Source organism: Abramis brama, assembly GCF_963993115.1.
Source record: "Abramis brama genome assembly, chromosome: 3".
In the NCBI taxonomy this organism is placed as follows: domain Eukaryota; kingdom Metazoa; phylum Chordata; class Actinopteri; order Cypriniformes; family Leuciscidae; genus Abramis; species Abramis brama.
In genome coordinates, this window is record NC_139965.1 from 40,051,743 (window position 1) to 40,073,796 (window position 22,054).

At 38.9% G+C, this 22,054-nt stretch overlaps 1 protein-coding gene across 1 annotated transcript in view; it reads right to left on the reverse strand.

Moving 5' to 3' along the window:
- Window positions 1-892: 892 nt before the first annotated feature.
- Window positions 893-22,054, reverse strand: part of col4a5 (collagen, type IV, alpha 5 (Alport syndrome)) — a 59,080-nt gene continuing 37,918 nt past the window's right edge. The window contains exons 25-49 of the mRNA XM_084110164.1: window positions 21,699-21,867; window positions 20,937-21,029; window positions 20,718-20,822; window positions 15,670-15,767; window positions 13,345-13,495; window positions 13,152-13,265; window positions 12,577-12,744; window positions 12,363-12,452; window positions 12,121-12,267; window positions 11,504-11,602; window positions 11,270-11,359; window positions 11,029-11,168; window positions 10,639-10,945; window positions 10,491-10,541; window positions 10,185-10,370; window positions 7,299-7,432; window positions 6,839-6,911; window positions 5,526-5,597; window positions 5,308-5,436; window positions 5,082-5,180; window positions 4,066-4,275; window positions 3,784-3,961; window positions 2,697-2,811; window positions 1,660-1,832; window positions 893-1,557 (exon numbers count right to left, since the gene is read on the reverse strand). Coding sequence (XP_083966290.1) covers window positions 1,476-1,557; window positions 1,660-1,832; window positions 2,697-2,811; window positions 3,784-3,961; window positions 4,066-4,275; window positions 5,082-5,180; window positions 5,308-5,436; window positions 5,526-5,597; window positions 6,839-6,911; window positions 7,299-7,432; window positions 10,185-10,370; window positions 10,491-10,541; window positions 10,639-10,945; window positions 11,029-11,168; window positions 11,270-11,359; window positions 11,504-11,602; window positions 12,121-12,267; window positions 12,363-12,452; window positions 12,577-12,744; window positions 13,152-13,265; window positions 13,345-13,495; window positions 15,670-15,767; window positions 20,718-20,822; window positions 20,937-21,029; window positions 21,699-21,867 — 3,273 coding nt within the window. The 3' untranslated portion in view covers window positions 893-1,475. The remainder of the gene's footprint in view (window positions 1,558-1,659; window positions 1,833-2,696; window positions 2,812-3,783; window positions 3,962-4,065; window positions 4,276-5,081; window positions 5,181-5,307; window positions 5,437-5,525; window positions 5,598-6,838; window positions 6,912-7,298; window positions 7,433-10,184; window positions 10,371-10,490; window positions 10,542-10,638; window positions 10,946-11,028; window positions 11,169-11,269; window positions 11,360-11,503; window positions 11,603-12,120; window positions 12,268-12,362; window positions 12,453-12,576; window positions 12,745-13,151; window positions 13,266-13,344; window positions 13,496-15,669; window positions 15,768-20,717; window positions 20,823-20,936; window positions 21,030-21,698; window positions 21,868-22,054) is intronic.

Genomic DNA, 22,054 nt, shown 5'->3' on the forward strand with positions numbered 1-22,054 from the left:
TTTTTTAATATTTTCATTGTTTTATTTTTGTAATATTTCTCATCCAATTGGTTCGGGGAGGCACTGCCTTCCTTGCCTCCTCAGAGGAAATGCTCCTGGTCCACCATCATAAAGCTATTTTTTGTTCCCATGTATCAATAATTGATGCTTTAGATAAGGAAACTGACTGACTGCAAAGAAAATACAACACTTTTGTAATTAGTATACCATTGCATTGTAATTTGTAAAAGAATCCCACTCTAAAAAAGTTCACCTTGTTTGTTTCTTTTATTTCAGTCATTTAAGTTTATAACAACTTCTGGATACTAAACATAAAAGAGGGAAATTATTTTGAAATACACAGTTTCACCCCATGATGACTGGCAAGATGTTCACTGTTTTCGATTAGATAAATCACTGTCGGTCAGCAAACTTTAACTACGAATAACTATAATATAATACGCCAAAATGTGGTTTATGTTAAAATTTTCTGAGAGACAGTTGTTCATCTAATCTAAAACAGTGATACACCACACTGTGGCGTAATATAACTATTAAGAACCAAAGAAAGGTTTACAAATTCATAACACTAGCATTTGATGGGTTTTCACAGAATTTTCCTTGCTGTTTAAATGAAATCAGAAGGGAGGAGAGATAAAAACAATTACATTTACTTGACAACTACTGAATGAAAAAATATCCTCCTCCAGCCAAATCAAGTTTCTGGATATATACTTTCTTTTTAATATATATATATATATATATATATATATTTATAAAATACTGTTTCATTTAAAGAAAGTTCTTTGTACAAATGTCAGTGTAAATGAATGTGGAGCTAATATGTCAATAGGAGTGAGTGAGCAACCCAGAAATTCATTAAAAATATCCATTTTGTTTTATACTAAAAAGGTGTTTTACACAATATACACATTTTATTACTTACAAAAAGAGATAAATGACACATTTCTAAAAAGTCCTGATACAGCATTGTTAGTAGGCTACCACCAACAAAGAAGAAAAAGTGATTGGAGAAAAATGATAGCCTTTAAAAAAGCAGTCCCATTAATGTAACGCTTCAGTGCATTTCGTCTCTTTGATGTTCAAAGTGCCGATTTGGTAACATGGAGACAATTCCACTCAAAAAAAATAAAATAAAAAAAAATAAATTTTTTATAGGAAAATATTACATGAAAAGAATCTCTAGAAAATCTCATAGGAAAAAGAGAAAAATATCTAATGCACATTGTGTCACAACTGCCAGATTGCTGGATCTGTATTTTTCTTTTGAGGTACTTCTTTGAAAAATGAAAAAAAAAAAGACTAATAAATTCATTTATTTTGTTCAGTTTCTTTTGCTGTGTCGCACAGTAGCACCATAGAGTTAAACGTGAAGATACTGCACCAATGAAACCCCACTGGTGATCAGCATGATGGCCGCAGTCGTTGTAGGTGACGGCTGATCCTCAACAACCGACTGCACAAAAGTCACTACGTTACGTCCTCTTCATACACACAATACAGCGGCTCACGCGGGTCTGCAAGTTTCCAGCTTTCAGTGTCTCTGACTGTGGCTTTCTGTTTGGGCAAAGAAAGGACAATACTCTATTGATAGACGTCTTTTCATTTTAAGGACCCAGTTTTTCAAGAATGTTTTTGTACTTTTCAATGAAATTTTACCTGAACATTTCATTCACATCCACAGTGGCCAGCCAGTAGCTGTACGAGTTGGTGTAATAATTGCAGGTGCCTCGACCGTGGCACTCGATGAACGGAGAGGAGCGGAACTCCTCCAGACAGGAGCCGGGAGAGGCGAGAGCCTGACCCGAACCCTCGGCACCTGCACTGGTGTGCTGTGACACAGACAAAATCAATGCCAGTCAACGGCAAATAAGGATGTCTGAGATGTTAACAAGGAGGTGTCTTTGTATTCATGCTCTTTTCATTTCAACAAAAACTTATCAAGTGGTGTTATAGGTAAAAAGTACTATGCTTAATTACATGAAATGCAATCCCATAAAAGCGCCGATGGGAGTAGAAAGTTCTGCAGGTGATTTACTGACAATACGCACATTAAAAAACACAGATGCAGCCGGATAATTTCAATTTCATAATAAAAACTTTAAAATAAGCTAAACAACTAAAATTTCAATTTTTTGATATTTCTTATTTTAAGACTTTAGGCCTGACAGTGGAAACGCAGTTATTGTAAAAGTGTGATCTCTAGACCTGGAAAAGTCATATAAAAGATATATATATATATATATATATATATATATATATATTTTTTTTTTTTTTTTTACAGGTAGAAATTGTAAATAAAAAATATTTCCAAAAATCCTTATCTTTAATCCTTATCAAATAATGACAGGAAAAGTCATTCCAGAGTGAAGACAAAATATACACTACTACTACAAAATAAATTACTAGTTCCGAAGAACAGAACTTAAAATATTTCATTTGAATTATTTTACTTATTTTAATCTATGGACACTTAAGTTTCTGTAAATCAAAAAAAGTTTTAAAAACAAAAGTCATTATAGTAGATGTACCAGAGGAAAGAGGAAGTCCCCTACATTGGGGACTTCAAATATTGTTATGGACAAAGGGGTTGTTGCAGTCAAAAAGGTTGAGAACATCTTGTCTAAAAGTTGATGGTTCTCTTGTCACATTTCAAGTTCCCCAAGAGTGCCTAAGACCTGTGGTACTGTACATACCATCATGAAGGAGTAACCGATCCAGAGAATTCCCCAGTTCAGCGGGCAGGATGGCACCTGAATGGTCTGGCTGTGTATAGCAATCACCATGGCTGGAGCTTCACACACAGAACACCTACACATGCACACACACACACACACACACGTTGTATTTTCATGTTTTATGGGAACTTTCCACAGACAAGGATTTTTATACTATACAAACTGTTTATTTTAACCCCTTACACTAACCCTACCCCTAAACCTACCCATCACATTTTCAAAAAAACATCACTCTGTATGATTTATAAGCTGTTTTTCTCATGGGGACCAAAAATGTCACCACAAGGTCAAAAATGACTAGTATTACTAAGTTTGTGGGGACATTTGGTCTCCAAACCCCCTTAAAGCTCTGCCATGACGCTTTAAGCTTGACGTCAACTAGTTGCTGATCATGGCCTATAGAGGGCGCAACAGGATAACAAATCTTTTAAGTCCACGCTCCGTTTCCATCAGTTAATATGACAAATAAATGCATAATGCTCAAAATTGATCAGGTAAATGCATGTTTTTAACAGCTTATTGTACACGTAAATTAATCGCCATTCTAAACTAATGCGTGCTGCATTTTAACGCACATTCATAGCTCACACATCATGTGCATATTGCGCACACAGAAACATTCAATAGCACACTGTTCTGTGATTTATCAATAAAATAGCTCAGAAACTGAAAAGTTCCAGCATATTTTTCTTAGTAACTAAAACCCACAGCTTCACTGTATTAGCAGAGAGACGCTGCCAGGTAGAATTAATTCACACACAATTGCTCTCTCACTAATGTATTCATATAAATATTATGTAGGAGCAATAGCCTTGTGGGCAGCGCTGTGTCATATGCCATAGCTGTACACAATGCGACCCGCGTTCGAGTCTCAGCTCGAGGTTCAGGCTTCTCAAGCAAGATCAAAGTTTGTTCATTAATGATATCATAGCGACTACAAAGTCGTTCAACCCCTCACACACACACACACACACACACACGAAGCAATGCATTCAGGTCCCACTGAACCACCTAATCATCATCTGTTAGATTGACCGTCTCTTACCGACTGATGTAAGGTTTGATGGCTCCTCCAGTGATGAGTGCCATGCTCGTGGGCATGGGCTGGGGTGTGGACAGCCAATAGGAGTAGTCATTACGGGACGCGAAGTTGCAAACATTGTTGATGTCACAGAACATGAAAGGCATTGTGCTGAAACGACGTAGACAACTACCAGCCGTACCTGATGTTTTTTAAATGGAGAAAACGACACAATAGTAATGATCTATGTGATGCGAGAAAAAACATGATATATGCGTGTGCTCTGTGCCTTTTAGGGCTACTCACCCAGGTCCTGTCCATGCGCCCTCTCGTTGCCTTGCACATAGAGTAAAGAGTAGCCATCATAGATAAGGCCTGTGCCATCTGGACATGGTGGCACGTCTGTGGTCTGACTGTGGCGAGTGATCAGAAAACCATGTGCTCCAGAAGGTTGTGAGGTACCAGGAGGGCCCGGAATCCCATCTGGACCAGGAGGGCCGGGAAAACCACGTATACCTGTACACAATTAAATCATGGTGATTGTGAGGCTGATACATGGAATTGGAGAAAATTCAGGCACTGTTTATAAAGCCCCCTGCTGTTCGTGAAAACCTCGGAACCACCAATATCAAGGACGATCCTTAAAGGGATAGTTTTGCACAAAAATGAAAATTCTGTCATCATTTATTCACACTCATTCTAAACCCATAAGACTTTGGTTAATCTTTTAAAACACAAATCAATATATTTGTAATTAAACCTGAAAGGTTTCTGTCCCTCCATTGAAAGTCCAGGTAACCAAAACATACAAGATCCAACATACAACATAAAAGCTCATAAAGGCATTGTAAAACTAATCTATATGCATCGAGCGGTTTAATCCAAAGCTTCTGATGAGATATGATCGCTTAATATAATGAACAGACCAGGAACAGGACCAATGAGGTTTGTTCTAGCGCACGATGCATGCTCTATATGCATGTGTGTTTATGTGAATAAAAGGCTCAATTAAATCTGTTCATCATATTAAGCGGTAATTTCTCTTCACAAGACTAGGATTAAACTGCTTGATTCATATAGATTCATTTTATATGCCTTAATACGCTTTTTGGATCTTCTCAGTTTTGGTTAGCTGGACTTTCAGTGGAGGGACAGAAACCTCACAGGATGAAGCAAATTCTGATGGGTTTGGAATGACATGAGCGTGAGTGATAAATCTTTTGGCTCTAATTGGACAAGACAGCAGAGATGTGCCAAGTGTTTAAAAATGACCTGAGCTGGATCTGAACTCGGGTAGGCCACATATTGGACCCTAACATTACCTGGTTGTCCAGCTCGTCCTGTATCTCCCTTCCTTCCAGGTGGGCCACTAAATCCTGGAGTTCCCATTTGACCTGGGTCACCAGGGTTGCCAGGTGAACCTAGAGGATGAAGGGACATCAGACATGAGGAGGAAGAAGACCAGACCAGGTCCTATAGTCTTGACCAGCCTTTGCAGGTAAAGAATCTTTATTATCTGTATTGTCTAGTCTCAATGTAACCACAAACCTGGAAGACCCTGTAATCCCGGGGGCCCTTGTGCCCCTTTGCTGCCTGGTGATCCAGGTCGTCCAGGTGGACCAGGCTCGCCCTTCACAACAACAGGCGTTTGAGCAATGCCTGGGTCACCAGGAAGTCCTGTGATCAAAAGAGGGGAGTAAGTATTAGAGAATGCATTTTTATCGGATTTGTAAAGGGAAAATCATCCGTGTTTCAAAATGACACACCTCTAGTTCCAGGGTCCCCACGTTGTCCTGGGCTGCCATCAGCTCCAGCAGGCCCAGACTGTCCTTTAGATCCTATAACATGCAGAAGTTATGTGGATAAGAAGAGACTTTTATAAATAAGACTTAAAAACAAGCTTTAACATACAATTTATTATTTAATCATTCTGATGTTCCAAACATATATGCTGTTATTTCTTTTGTGAAACACAAAAGGAAAATTATTAAGAATGATCATGTGTTTCTTTATATATATATTATATCCTGTACACTACCATTCAAAAGTTTGGGGTTGGTAAGATTTATGTTAATCAGAGGTCTTCAATCCTGCTCCTGGAGGGCCACTGTCCTGCAGAGTTTAGTTCCAACCTGCTTCAGCACACCTGCCTTTGAATATTCAAGCGATTCTGAAGAGCTTGATGACCTGATTCAGGTGTGTTTGATTAGGGTTGGAACTAAACTTTGCAGGACAGTGGCCCTCCAGGAGCAGGATTGAAGACCTCTGATGTTAATGTTTTTGAAAGAAGTGTCTTATGCTCACCAAGGCTGCATTTATTTGATCAAAATAAAACGCATGTGTCGTGGTGCTCACGTGAACAGCGTCGGCCAATAATGAACCGGCGTTCTGACATATAACCTGGAAGCGCTGCACTGTGTTTACAACGTGATCAGCGTAGCAGACTGACATGGAGGAGAAGAGATTGTTGAATAAAGTCATTACTTTTGTTTGTTTTTTGCACACAAAAAGTATTCTTGTCGCTTCATAACATTAAAGTTGAACCACTGTAGTCACATGGACTATTTTAACGATGTCTTTACTACCTTTCTGGGCCTTGAAAGTTGCAATGACGTTGCCGCCTACGGCTGGTTCAGACACCTCACGGATTTCATCAAAAAATATCTTAATTTGTTACAAAGATGAAAGAAGGTGTAACGGGTTTGAAACTACATGAGGGTGAGTAATTAATGACAGAAATTTAATTTGTGGGTGTACTAACCCTTTAATGCATGCAGCTATTAATTTCTATAAAAACAAAATCTTGCTGACTTCAAACTTTAGAATAGTAGTGCGTATTGAATAATGTTGCATAATGAACAGATCGAAATTTAAAGTGGGATTCAGTGCAGAATCATCCCCTCTGCTGTTGCACTCAAGTGTCATTCTCCATACAGCATATTAGAACTGGCGTACACACATAAGACATGCAAGAAATATGTCACTGCGCTTCATACGCCATTTTTTTAGAGTAAATAATGACATACATTTTAATTTGTGGGTAAACAATTCCTTCAATGGTTATAGAAGGATAACTGACCTGGGAATCCAGGAACACCTTGAGGTCCCAAATCTCCTTTCAGGCCACTAGGCCCCGGATTTCCTGGAGTACCCTAGTCAAAAGCAAATAACAAACATCATTATCTAACTGAATATAATAAATATGAATGAATAAATAAGTTAACAACTATTTATATTATTTGAAATCATTTTATTATGTGAGAAGAAAAAAAAAGCAGAAAGACTCTTAAGTTTACTAAAATGGTTTAACAGTCATTATCCAAAAACAGATCAGAATCATTTATTCCACAGGGCAGTGCAATAAAACAAAACGTCCTCTTGTCTTCTTTTTAGCAAAATCACATAAAATCTCAGAACCCACATTAACCAAATGCAGCCTACAATGTTTCCACAAAAATGTTTCTACAAATGCAAAATATATGAATCCCTTTGCTAACAATAATAAAACCTTCTCATTAGAACACATTTATAATAGTTACCGGAAAGCCAGGGGAACCGCTATCTCCTTTCTGTCCTGGTGCACCAGGTATCCCAGAGATTCCAGGCAAGCCCTTCTCACCCTTCACTCCTCCACTACCTGGAGGTCCACGGGGACCCTCAGGGCCAGAAGGACCTTCACATTCACAGAACAGAAATCAGTTCCTCAGAATCAGATCAAAACAGCATGCATCTCATATCATGAAACCATTGTCGATATTATTCAAACAAGCAATGTGTGCATGTTTATCATGTATATTGTTGTTGTATATAGTGTGCTGAATGGTTCTGGGATGATCTATGAGAAGGAGAAGGTACAAAAGAGCGATCAACTAAAGAACTATATTCCTAATTGGATAGGGATATGAAAGTTAAACATAAAAAAAATCAAACATGAACATGAACCATCCCAGTCCCACCTAAGGTAAATCATCTAATGACTAACGGAGGTGCACAGTATGACACAGGTGAGTATCAAACCAAGTTGTCTAACCTGCAGGACCTATAGTGGGGTCAAAGGTCAACGGGTTCCCAAAAGTCCAATAAGAGGAGATGCAAAGAACAAGATAAAGGTTTTAAAAAAGGAGCACAGCAGCACAAGTATACGATGTGGTAAGGAACAGAAAAGTTTAGAAATGTTTACAATTCTGATATATTGGTTGTTTTTACTTCCAGTTGCTTTACAGAAGGCATTACTGAAGAAACAACTTAGCATATTTGACATAGCATTTATATTACCATTGAAAAGTATAGGGCTAGCAAGATGAAAGAAGCAAATTAACACTTTCATTCAGCAAGGTTGCATTCAACTGATCAAAAGTGACAAATGATTTCTGAAGGATCAAAAGACTGGCTGATGAAAATTCAGATTTGCCATCACAGGAATAAATTGCATTTACCAGTTATTTTAAATTGTAATAATATGTAACACTATTACTGTTTTACTGTATTTTTGATCAAATAAATGCAGCCTTGGTGAGCATAAGAGACTTAAAAATTTTACAGACCCCAAACTTCTGAATAGTAGTACACATGCACATCCTCATTATGGTTACATGGTTAACATGGAATAAAGATGTTAAGATTGTTAATCACAATCTGAATAATCAAGACATGCACATTCTTTCCCTTCTGTTTTCTTCAGGAAATACTTGCTCTTAGAATTTTGGATTTATCAATTTTGCTGCAAATGGGATAAAACATTTACATGAGACATTCATAATCGTATTATGAGCAAATATTCTTGTGCATGTAAATTATATCATTGTGCAAAATCTAATAATCTGCTCAAATACAGGTAGCAAATGCAAACTGTGGTAATACTACTTTTTAGAAGTAGGTTTATTGTGCATGCTGACATAAAGCAGCAATTGTATAAATCTTTTATAGCATAGCATAGTATAATTGACTAAATGTCTAGACACATAATACAAATGAATTACAAATTATTAATAGGTAGATTCAATTTAAATTCTTTCTTACAGAGTTATGTATTGAAGCATGAAAAAAAAAAAAAAAATTCTATAGCATGAAGAAGCTGACCTTCTGGGCCTGCAAAGATCCCATGTCGTCAGGAGGAGCAGAACCATGCCGCAAGAAACAGGAAATGCATATAATACCCAGAATGCACCTGGGTAAAATAAGCCTAATAGACACTAGCCAAAATGGTCTCCTTTTGGTAAGATACTTTTCAAACAGCTCTGATTTCAATTTTATGTTAACTGTTTTAAAAAATATCAGCAGAATTCATCAAAGTTTTTGCTCTTTTACACCAAGGTGGAGATCATTTTAGATAGTCCTGCAATGGCTTTTCATTTCTTTCAAATCAGCACATCTCCCATGCAAAAGTGCCAGATGACCACTAAATGGTCACAGACATAGACAGCATCCTGTGGAGGACACTGCAGCTTCCACTGCTGAAGGGACGGGACGGGTGGAAGTGAAGACACACAAGGGTGAATGGATGGGTGAACAGCTAACCGTGGATAGAGGAAGCAGACACTGTGTGTAATACTCATAGGGCCCCGACTGGGCAACTGTGAAACACTGACAGCAAAAAAACCTCTGCATGCATGCAACTCCTTCACTTCTCTCGAACACATGACAAACTGGCACACAATTAAGGAAGGGAGTGAGGAGAATAGAATATCACTTGCAGTGAAGAGAATGCAAAGAGTGTGTCTTGTGCTCCTTGATCTGAGAGTGTATTTGTGACAGTGACATGGATGTGGCATAATCATGATTGCCTGTGTAATATGCCATGCAAATCAGTCAAACAAACAAAATCAAAGCCAGTATGCCCTCTGGTTCACAATTAAAATATTACTTTTGCTGATGAAGTGGTTCCCAAACAGGGGTACTTTCACCTGATTTTAATTTTTTCTAAGAGAAATCTATAAAACATGTTTATGACATGTAGATACAAATGTGTGTTAATGCATTCAGTTCCTGAATGTGTAAGTTGTCAATTACCAGACAAATATAATTATCTTCTCTTGTGTAAGTTTCCATGATAGTCAGATAGCCTAATCTAAATTGATGGGTCTGTAAGCGTACATCAGAAAACAACAAACACTGTGGTAAAGCACAGTATTAATTAATAGGAATATGCAGTGACATTATTTGTGTCTATATTTCCTGGGATTACAAAATCATGTGTTTTTTTGGCCAATTTAAGTACTGATTAAAAACACTTGGTTGATCTTTTTTATTTTTACAAAATTGTTTTAAGAGTTTGTTCTTTTTTAATTAGATATTCTACTCCAAGCTACTCTTCATAAAAATAAATGAACAAATGCAAATATCAGCTTGATGTGATAATTTTGACTCATGACATTGTGAAACCAACAGGGCAGAGCTGGCCAAAAGGGATGAGATGTTTAACTTACCCGATCTTCCGGGGGGACCAGGTAGGCCTTGGATACCTTTAGGCCCCTGCGCAGGCAGGCCTGGAGGCCCAGGTGGTCCTACAGTGCCAATCTGACCAGGCAACCCAGGGAATCCCGGCTCACCTTTCGGACCAGGAAATCCAGGACTTCCGGGAGAACCCGGAAAACCAGGGTCTCCTTTAAGCCCTGCGACATAAGAAAAACAGTAAATCATGTTAAATCTGTTATGAAAATTATAACGAGGAACTGTTCGAATTCTTCTGGTGTAAAAATGAAGATACATGAACAAAACTCTCAGCATTTCACCTGGTGAACCGGGAAAACCGGGTGGGCCTGGGCCACCAAGGCCGGGAGCACCTGGGTAAAACGTTAAAAAGAAATGATTCCAGATACTGTACATATGCTACACTGAGCACATCTTGCGTACTTTGATTTCCTCTGGATTCAGACTAACCTGGTTCACCCTTTTGTCCCGCAGGTCCTGGAATACCATCACGACCAGCAAGACCTTTATCGCCAGGACTGCCGGCTGGTCCAGGTCGTCCAGGATCTCCTGGTCTTCCAGGTGCTCCACTAAGACCAGGAGGGCCTGTAGCACCATCCAAACCTTTAGGGCCAGGAATGCCAGGTGCCCCTTGGAATCCTGGGAGTCCCGGATCACCCTTTGGTCCAGGGCTACCAGTCGAGCCTGTAGGTCCTGGAGGGCCAGCTTGGCCTTTCAGCCCAGGGATTCCAGAGAATCCTGGAGAGCCTGGTTCACCCTGGGAATTTCAAAGCATTTAATAGCATTAAATATTAAAAGCTAATATTCTCAATGCTGAAGTAGTAGACAATATGTTTTTACCTTTGGCCCAGGATTTCCTGGTAATCCAAATCCTGGTGTGCCAGGATCACCTTTGGGTCCCGGGAACCCTGGTGATCCTGGGGTTCCAGGCTGGCCTGATCGGCCAGGTTGGCCAGGGGTTCCTTTCATTCCAGTAATTCCTATAATAAAGAAGACTAGCTCAGTCTAGCTTCAAGGTTTCAAAGCTACTGAAACATAACAAAGGTTTTGGTTTAGAGCCATATGGGAGTGAGGATCTGACCTGGAAATCCCATCTCTCCCATGCTACCCTTCAGTCCTGAGGCTCCTGGAGACCCTGGAGTTCCTGGGAGACCAAGATCACCTTTGGGGCCTAAACATGAATACAAAATAAATTTAACTGGTCAACAAAACCCCATTCACTAGTCTATATACTTTGCAGTACATGACAGAAGACTGCTTGATTGAAGATGCTTTTGATGGCTCAAATTCAAATATGTGTACTTGTTTGCTTTACCTGGGGACCCTGGTAGTCCTGGCCTTCCATCTTGCCCAGTGAAACCAGATTCTCCAGGGATACCGGGAACACCCTTTGCTCCTGGTGGTCCGCTTAGACCTATATGACAAACAAAGAGAATCGTAGAGTCACCAAAATACATGAGGAGATTAAATGTTTCCTTTTGTTAAACTTTGAGTATAGAAAAACATATGTTGAGGAGGGACCCTCAAATATGTACTGATGACAAGAAACAGAAAATGCATATAATACCCAGAATGTACCTGGTCAAATTAAGCCTAATAGACACTAGCCAAAATGGTCTCCTTCTTCATCAACTTTTAAAGCTTTTGGTAGGCTACTTATCATCCAAGCTCTGATATCAATTTCATATTAATGGATATTAAAAGATATTAAATAAAGATATAGATATTAAAAACATATCTATTTTATATGAAGCTCTGCAGAAACCCATTTTAGGCTATTTTAGATAGTCCCACAATGGCTTTTAATTTCTTTCTTTATATATTTTAGGAAGGGAGTCCATCACAAGGGGATCCTCATATTTTGGAATCCTTGAAATTACCAAAAAGGTCATGATGGTGTGATCAAGGTAGCAGCTAACAGACTTGTCTCACCTGGAACTCCGGGTTCTCCTTTTTGTCCTTTATTATTGTTTGGAGGTGACATTTGGCCAGGTGGGCCTGGAATGCCTGGGTCACCTCTGTCTCCCTTAAATCCACTGGAACCTGTGCTTCCTGGTCGTCCTGGGACACCATCATCTCCTGCAGGGGAGCAAAGCACAATAATATTTCACTCTATGAGAGACTTTATGAAATTGTTTCATAGATGTGAGCTGAAGCACAAAATGGTATTAGACCTTTTGGTCCTGGAAAGCCTGGTCTGCCAGGGTTGCCAGGGCCACCTGGAGGTCCTGGAGCACCCATGCCACCCATGTCACCTTTAGGCCCTGTAATAATGATATAGGAATAGTAGAGAAGGACCAGGATAAAGAAATAATATATATATTGCATACATTCAACAAATGCAGTTACAATTGCGAATATTAGTAGATATTGCTATCATCATATTACCAGGCAGTCCCGGTAGGCCATCTTGACCAGGTTGTCCTGGACCCCCAGGTGGACCAATTGTGCCAGTAGGTCCAGGAAATCCAGGGCTTCCTTTGTCACCTTGCAACCCTGGAATACTCTGACCTGGGGGGCCACGGTCTCCTTTCTCTCCATTCGCACCAGGGACTCCTGAAGTAGAGAAGACAACAATGGTGTCATATAGTGAAACACTACTTAGTCATATTACTAGTACTAACATTTGTGTTTGATAATGCTTGAGAGATACACTTCACCTGGCACACATTTTAGTTATGAGGGTCATAGAATTGTTACAATTTCTAGACTAAATAATATTATTTTATTTAAAATTATAAATTGGTGTGGTTTATAATCATTAAAATTGTGTTTTCTTAGACAAAGCATCTCCCTGTGCACATAAGGACATATTACTTTGCATAAAAATAGTCTAGAGCTCGCACAAGAGTCTCTTATAGAGTCTTCTTGCATTAGACTAGAAATAAATCTGGCAAGCATATTTCTAATTCAAGATCCATTCTTCTCTGAAGAGAGTTTTACTGAAACAACCATAGGCATACCAGGAGACCCCATAGATCCAGGAGGTCCAGGAGGACCAGGGGGGCCCTGAGGGCTAAAGGCAGGGGGCCCTGGGGGGCCACGAGGACCAGGACCACCAGGAAAACCACCATCACCTAAGTGCAAAAAGAAAATGCGAATGTCTAGTGCAGCATAACAATTTTTTCTCTGTTTGAACACGAAGTAATTCTCTACCTTTAGGTCCAGGGGCACCGTCGCGACCTGGACGACCTGGTGCACCAGGGCTTCCAGGGAAACCAGAATCACCTTTAGGACCAGGTGTACCTTTACTGCCTGGGGATCCTGTAGGACCTGTAGGGCCAGGTAGACCAAAACCAGGATCTCCCTTTGGGGACATAGACACTCATTGGAGCACATTCCTAATACAGTTCACTTATTTATAATGCACTTAATGATTTATAGCATACAACCAGTGAACACTATATTGCCCATAATTCAATGCAGAGAGGATGTTAGAACACACAAAATCGAAAACAGATGCACACAGCAGCTTCATTTCTTCCGGCATATTTCAATTTGCACTGGTACCCCTCTTTCATTTTTCATCTGATAAAAAATGTAAAATATAGCCATCCAAAATATATAGTTCAATATTCTGTATATTGATACTGTACAGTATATTCAATATTGTTCAAAAGTCTGGGGTCGGTAAACTTTTTTAAAGTTTTGGAAAGAAGTCTCTTATATCTCCTATCATCAAGGCTGCATTTATTTGATCGAAAATACAGTAAAACAGTAATGTAAAAAGTTTTATTATTATTTATTATTTAATTTATATATATATATATATATATATATATATATATATTTATTATTATTATTATTGTTTATAATAATTGTGCAATTTTATACTACAGGGCCGTTGAATGCTTGAATCTGATTGGTTGACGAACGTTCTAAGGTGTGCATTATTTTCAGGGAAACGCACGGCTAAAGTAGTTCCAGGCAGGTCTTGACCGCATTACAGTTCCAAATCACTTCGCGTAGTTAACGGTAATAACGGAAAATAGGATACAATTCATAACAAGAAAAAGCATTTAGCCCCATGCGCTTGATCTGCAATTTTCAATGTCTAGCTTCACAATCAATGGAAACATGCAGTTTAATTTTAATAAATAAAGTATATAGTCCTGTCTATATTATAATCAATAGAAAATTAAACTGAATATAGGCTAAATAAATGGATAGTCCTGCAGTACGGATTTTTATTGCAGATAATAATAAATAAATAATTATTTATAGGCCCACTTGTTAAAAGGGCTTTGTGTTTCTTTTATTTGGCTATAGTCTACTGTCATCTGTCAATGAAAAAAAAAAAAAAAAAAAAAAGAATGAACGAATTAATTAAAACGAATTAAATTAATAAATAAATAGGCTAATAATACTGACGCACATGCTTTTCTGTCTCATTATTGCAACATCTCTCTCTAATAACTGCATTAATAACTGCATAAAGCCGGGGACACACTTTAAGGCCGGTTATGAATGCAATTTGATACTTATGACTGATAATGCCCAAACGCGCGTTCAGCGCGTTCAGTCTGTGTTCAAAGTCGGTGTTTAAAATCTGCTGCAGTCGATGAAAACAGTCAGAGAATGTGTCAGCTAGTCGTGTGTCCCAGCATTAGTCTGCTATCAGTGGCTCAAACCTCCGTTACTAACTCTAAAATGACGTTTTGGAATTAGCAACGGAGGCATTGGACTAGATGCGTAAGAAATTAGTCCTACATACAAGAGCGTTTTAATGACAAAAACTTTACAAACGTCTTGAAATACATAATCTGAACAATGTTTCGAGGTGTGGTAACTGTAGTATAAGCGGAATAATTGACTTCAGGCCGTTGAATTATTAGAAAAATAATGCACACCGCGGTGAACGGCCACTCCGCTTCGCGTCGTGACCGCATTACCACCTCGGGTGTGCATTATTTTTCTAATAATTCAACGGCCTGTCGTCAATTATTCCTTACTTATTAAATTTAAAAATAACTTTTTTCCATGTTTTATATATGTTTTTATATTAATATATTTTAAAATGTTATTTATTTATTTTACGGGAAAGTTGAAATCATCAGCCATTACTCAGTCTTCAGTGCCACATGATCCTTCAGAAATTAGTTTAATATGCTGATTTGGTGCTCAAAAAACATTTCTTATTATTATCAATATTGACAACAGTTGGCCAGGATACATACTCTGATTAACAGAAATTATATATATAAAAAAAACAGCATTTATTTGAAACAGAAATATTTTGTGACAATATAAATGTTGATGCTGTCATTTTTGATCAAATTAATGTATCCTTGCTGAATAAAAGTATTCTTTTTTTATTTGTATTCTTACTAACCCAAAATTTTAACAGTTGTGTATACAATGTGCAATAGAATGATTTAGAAACTGATTATTAAAATATTTATCACATACATGTAACATACTCGTGTCTATTGGTGAAGTTAATAATATTATATTGTATTGTGTGGGTTAAATGTCTCATACTTTGGGTCCAGGTAATCCAGGCTGACCAGGTAATCCATCCAAACCTGGTCGCCCAGGAATGCCAGGTCCACCAGGGGAACCAGCAATACCAGGGAAACCTGGAGAATATCAACAACACTGTTAGACATATGGACAAAATAGTCCCTCACTACCTAAGAAAAAAAAAAGTACTTAAAAAAAGAGGGAAAAAGGGAAAGAATATGTAGAACAATACATGCACCTAGTGAAAGTCTTACTAATAATCTAATAATCACTTACAACGAACATTTTCTACTTTTCCTCACTGAGAAGCACTGCTGCTCAAACCTCATAGTTACAACGCGGACTGTTGAGCAGACGCGTCTCAAGCCTATTAGTGATCCAACGCCGGATACTCTTATAGGTTACTCCTGTGGATCACGGCTGAACGCGTCTTCTCCACACTCACTTACAAACAAACATTTTTTCGCCTATTGTGCGTCTACTCTACACCCGTACCACTAAAAAGACGGATTATATCCAAGACTTCAGTCATAAATTAGTATTAATATTGATAGCATCACTGGTAGCGTTGTTGCAAACTTACTGTCCATCTGTTAAAATGGCGAATATGTCAGATGTAAGTAGTCTACCTTTTGGTGCAGGTGAGGACACATTTGAGCTTCACGCATTGCAGTCTGAGCTGGAAGCTGTTGAGAAACAGATCCACGACCTTTTAGTGAGACAAGCCGAGCTGATAGACTGGCGTTTAGCTCTTGCAACATCACGCGCCGATGCACACAAATCAGTGATTAACGTTACTAACCCGCTAACTCCGACCTCGTCTACTCCGTGCGTTTCTCAACATCGGTCCCGAGCGCCGAGGTCGCGATCAGCCATGGTCTCATTCACTCCGGCTCCAACACGCCACCACGAAGCCTGGATGGTTCCGCAGCGGAAGACGCGAGTCAGGTCTAGACCAAGAAAACTCTCTCCGACCCTCCCGGTTTTCGAGATATCCACCCAAAACCGCTTCTCCCCTCTTCGCGAAACAGAACGCGATGCTGTGATCATCGGCGATTCCATCGTTCGGCACGTATACGCTACGTTAGGTAAAAGTAAGGTGCACAGTCACTGCTTTCCTGCTGCTCATGTTTCTGAAATCGCTGCTTGCGTTCCCGAGATTCTGAACGGTGACTGTGGTCCTGCACGCGGGAGTGAACGACATCAGGCTGCGCCAGACGGAGGTTCTGAAGAAAGACTTCAGGAATCTGATCGATACGGTACGCAGCACATCGCCTGAAATAACGATAATTGTGTCAGGACCGCTTCCCACATACCGACTAGGACAAGAAAAGTTTAGTAGATTATTCGCGCTAAATGAATGGTTAATGTCATGGTGCAGTGAGCAGAAACTGCTCTTTGTAAATAATTGGAATCTGTTTTGGGAGCGTCCTAGGCTTTTCCGTGCTGATGGCTTACACCCAAGCAGATTCGGAGCGGATCTTCTGTCGGATAACATCTCCAAAATGTTAAATACCTTTTGACTAGTAACCAAAAGTCCAAATCATAGTCTCTGCTGCACCAATTTAACTGATATAAATACTAGTGTAGAACATTGCATAGAAACTGTGTCTATTCCTCGTTTAATGAGATCAAATAACAAATTTACTGCAGGATCTAGGAACAATCTAATTGTTATTAAAACAGAAAATGTTGCTATTAGTAAACAAAAACAATTTCTAAAGCTAGGTCTTCTAAACATTAGATCACTCACACCTAAGGCAGTTATTGTAAATGAAATAGTCACAGATAATAGCTTCGATGTACTTTGCCTTACTGAAACCTGGCTTAAACCAAATGATTGTTTCGGTCTAAATGAGTCTACCCCAGCAGGATACTCCTATAAGCATGAGCCCCGTCTGATTGGTCGTGGCGGCGGTGTTGCAATATATTCTCAATGTTACTCAGAAAACGGGTTATAAGTTTATTTCGTTTGAAGTACTTTTACTAAATGCTACGCTCTTAGATGTTAGAAAAACTTCCCTATTATCTCTAGCCTTGGCTACCGTATATAGACCGCCTGGGCCTTACGCTGATTTCCTAAAAGAGTTTGCAGATTTTCTCTCAGACCTATTAGTCAATGTCGATAAAGCATTAATTGTTGGAGATTTTAACATACACGTAGATAATCCAAATGATGCGTTAGGGGCTGCATTTACAGATTTATTAAACTCCTTTGGGGTCAAGCAAAACGTTACCGGACCAACTCATCGTTTTAATCATACACTCGATTTAATTATATCACATGGAACCGATCCAACCGATATAGATATCATTCCACAAAGTGATGATGTCACTGACCATTACATGGTAACTTGCATATTACGTACTCCTGTAATATATAATGCTGCGCCGCGCTATCGATCAGGCAGAACAATCATTCCATCCACCATAGATAATTTTTCAAATTGCTTATCTGATCTGTCTCAGCTGCTCAGTGAACCCAAACAAACAGATGAACTAGAGGAATTAACTAGCACTATGAGCACCATTCTCTCTGGAAAATTGGATATTGTTGCACCCATTAGATTAAAAAAGGTCAGAGAGAAAAGTAAAGCACCATGGTACAACAATACTACGCATGTTCTAAAGAGAGAAACCCGTAATTTAGAGCGTAAATGGAAACAAACTAATTTAGATGTCTTTAGAATCACATGGAAAGACAGTATGTCACGTTATAAAAAGGCCCTAAAAGCGGCCAGGGCTGAGCATCTCCGCAAACTAATAGAAAACAACCAAAACAATCCTAGGTTTTTATTTACCACCATGGCAAGACTAACAAATAAACAGATGTCACCTGAACAAAATATTCCGTTACAGTTTAGTAGTAATGATTTCATGAAGTTCTTCACTGAGAAAATAGAAAAAATCAGAACCACAATTGTAAACGTTCAATCCTCAATCGCTCCTTATAATTCAGCCTCAATTATCACCCCGCAAGAACAATTACAGTGCTTTACAACTATAGAACAAAAAGATTTTAATAAACTTATCACTTTATCTAAAACAACAACATGTTTATTAGATCCTATACCAACTAAACTACTGAAAGAAGTGTTACCTGGAGTGGAAGAGCCTCTCCTCAATATTATTAACTCAACTTTATCTTTAGGTCATGTTCCAAGAACATTTAAACTGGCAGTTATAAAACCTCTCATTAAGAAACCACAATTAGACCCGCATAATCTAGCAAATTATAGACCCATTTCAAATCTTCCTTTTATGTCTAAAATACTAGAAAAAGTGGTGTCCGCTCAACTGGGCTCTTTCTTGCAAGAAAATGACATCTATGAAAAGTTTCAGTCTGGATTCAGACCGCATCATAGCACTGAAACTGCGCTCGTTAAAATTACAAATGATTTACTTTTAGCATCTGACCAAGGCTGTATCTCAATACTAGTTTTACTTGATCTTAGTGCTGCGTTCGATACTATAGATCACACAATACTCTTAGATCGACTACAAAATTATACTGGTGTTCAAGGACAAGCATTACGTTGGTTCAGATCATACTTATCTGACCGCTACCATTTTGTCTATTTAAATGGAGAAAAATCTATCATAACTCCAGTAAACTATGGAGTGCCGCAGGGATCTGTGTTAGGCCCTCTGTTATTCTCAATATATATGCTGCCACTTGGAAATATTATAAAGAAACATGGAATTAGTTTCCATTGTTATGCTTATGACACTCAAATCTATATTTCATCATGGCCAGATGAAAACGCTAAATTATCCAAATTGACAGAGTGTGTTAAAGATATAAAAGATTGGATGACGTGCAATTTTCTTTTATTAAATCCAGACAAGACAGAGGTATTAATCATCTGTTCAAAAAACCGCCCACAAAACCTCTCACACTACAACTTTAACATAGTAGGATGTCCTGTAACTTTATCCTCTACAGTAAAAGACCTGGGTGTTATACTAGACTGCAACCTGTCTTTTGAAAATCATATTTCATATGTTACAAGAACAGCCTTTTTCCACCTTAGAAACATTGCTAAGCTACGTAACATGCTATCAGTTTCTGATGCAGAAAAATTAGTTCATGCATTCATGACCTCGAGACTAGATTACTGTAATGCTTTATTAGCCGGTTGTCCTGCATCCTCAATAAACAAGCTACAGTTAGTCCAAAATGCCGCCGCTAGAGTTCTTACTAGATCAAGAAAATATGATCATATAACACCAATTTTATCATCACTACATTGGTTACCTATAAAGTTCCGTATTAATTACAAGGTATTGCTACTGACTTACAAAGCCCTAAACGGCTTAGCTCCAGTCTATTTAACGGATCTTCTATCGCCCTATAATCCATCGCGCTCTTTAAGATCACTAAATTCGAGGCTTTTAGTCATACCTAGGATATCCAGATCCACCAAAGGAGGGAGAGCATTTTCACATTTAGCTCCAAAACTCTGGAATAGTCTTCCTGATACTGTTCGTTGTTCAGACTCGCTCTCCCAGTTTAAAACTAGATTAAAGACGCATCTCTTCAGCCAGGCATTCATATAATACTTTTAATCTTACAGTTAAATCCGACCTCTAGTTCATAAACGCCAGAGGAGAACTGGCCCCCGACTGAGCCTGGGTTCTCCCAAGGTTTTTTTTTTTCTCCATTAGGTCACCTGATGGAGTTTTTCGGTTCCTTGCCACTGTTGCCTTTGGCTTGCTCAGTTGGGGATATTTGATTTAATTAATCAATCAACAATACTATTGATCAGCATTACCAAACGTGGACGTTTTCCACTAGAAACAAGCATTGGTGTATTATTTTAATTTAATACTGTGAAGCTGCTTTGATACAATCTGTATTGTGAAAAGCGCTATATAAATAAACTTGACTTGACTTGACTTGAAAGTCAGATAATTCATCCAGGCCAATTAATTAGCAGGTATTTTGGCCAAATCTGATTTTTAATGAATACTGCCCATTTCCTGTGAATTGGAAAACACTTAGCAGTTGACAAACTACTTGTGACAGAGTCTATTAGTGTTTTAATAGCGGGAATACATTGTACCTTTAGTACCAGGGGGTCCTGGCAAACCAATACCAGGAAGACCAGGATCTCCTTTGGCTCCAGGTGGGCCTGGGAACCCAGGCTGTCCAGCTTGGCCTGTATTACCTGTACAGATATGGAACCGGTCACTGTTAAACTTTGAATTCCCAATCTGCTCCATATGCATTCAAGACCACTAAATGTGTGCTGACAAAGTGTAGTAAGCCATTTTGTCTTTACCTGGACTTCCTGGCAATCCGGGATCTCCATCACGCCCTGGAGGTCCACGCTCACCTTTTTCTGGCACAGCCAACCCAGGTTCACCTTTCTGACCTACATTGAGATGATGTAATGTCCAAGTTACTCATCATTCAAAGTAGTTAAACTTCTTTTAAGTCAAAAAGTAGTCAGCTACACACATTGAACATAATCACACATACTCAATCATGACAACTCTCTGAATAGTTTTAGCATGTTAAAGAAAAAGACAATGTTAATGTATTTTGTATTGGCATACTAGGTCTGCTTATGAAGCCTGCTGCTGCAGAGCAAGTACGGACTTGCTACTTCCAATAGATACACAGACACGCTGCTTTGAGAATGTAAAATATGCTGCTGCTGCTGCATGAAGACATTCATAAATCCCGTAGCGGATCTAGACAGATGGAGCTGGGGGAGGAGGAGGATTTCAGATGAACTCAGATAAGGCGCTGCAGGACCAGCTTACAGTGAACACTGAACCAGAGCAAATGTTGAGCCAGCAATCTCATTGGCTGCAGAATCAGCAGAGGCCAATTAGCTTATGCCATGTAATAATGAAATGATTGCTTTTAGACTGCATGTAAGGACCAATCAGCCTGCTCCATCTAGAGTTTCAAGACTGAACTAGATATTTACCTTGATTAGTGCAAAAATATAATATGTAATTTATATTCACATATTCAATTCATTGAGAGCCTTAAAACAAATTGAACATAAAAACAAGGCAGTATTGGTTTTTACCTGGAACTCCAGGAGCCCCTGATCTTCCTGAAACGCCCTGAATACCCTTCTCTCCAGGAGGTCCCTGTGGACCAAATCCTGGGGGACCACTTAGACCCCTGTCTCCTGGAGGTCCTGGGAAGCCAGGTTCACCTGGTGGACCTTGTGCACCTTTCACCACAGCCGAACCCTTTAAGAAAAAATGGCAGATTGTTTTGTGAACCTGTTACTTGAGTCATGGAAAGTGCAGTTTCTCGTTTTAGAAGTGAAAAGTATGTTAACATAGAAGTCTTAAAGGCATATAGATAAATACAAATATTTATATATTTAACCCTTTTTTAATTCTAACGACAAGGAACCGACAAGATCGGAGTTGT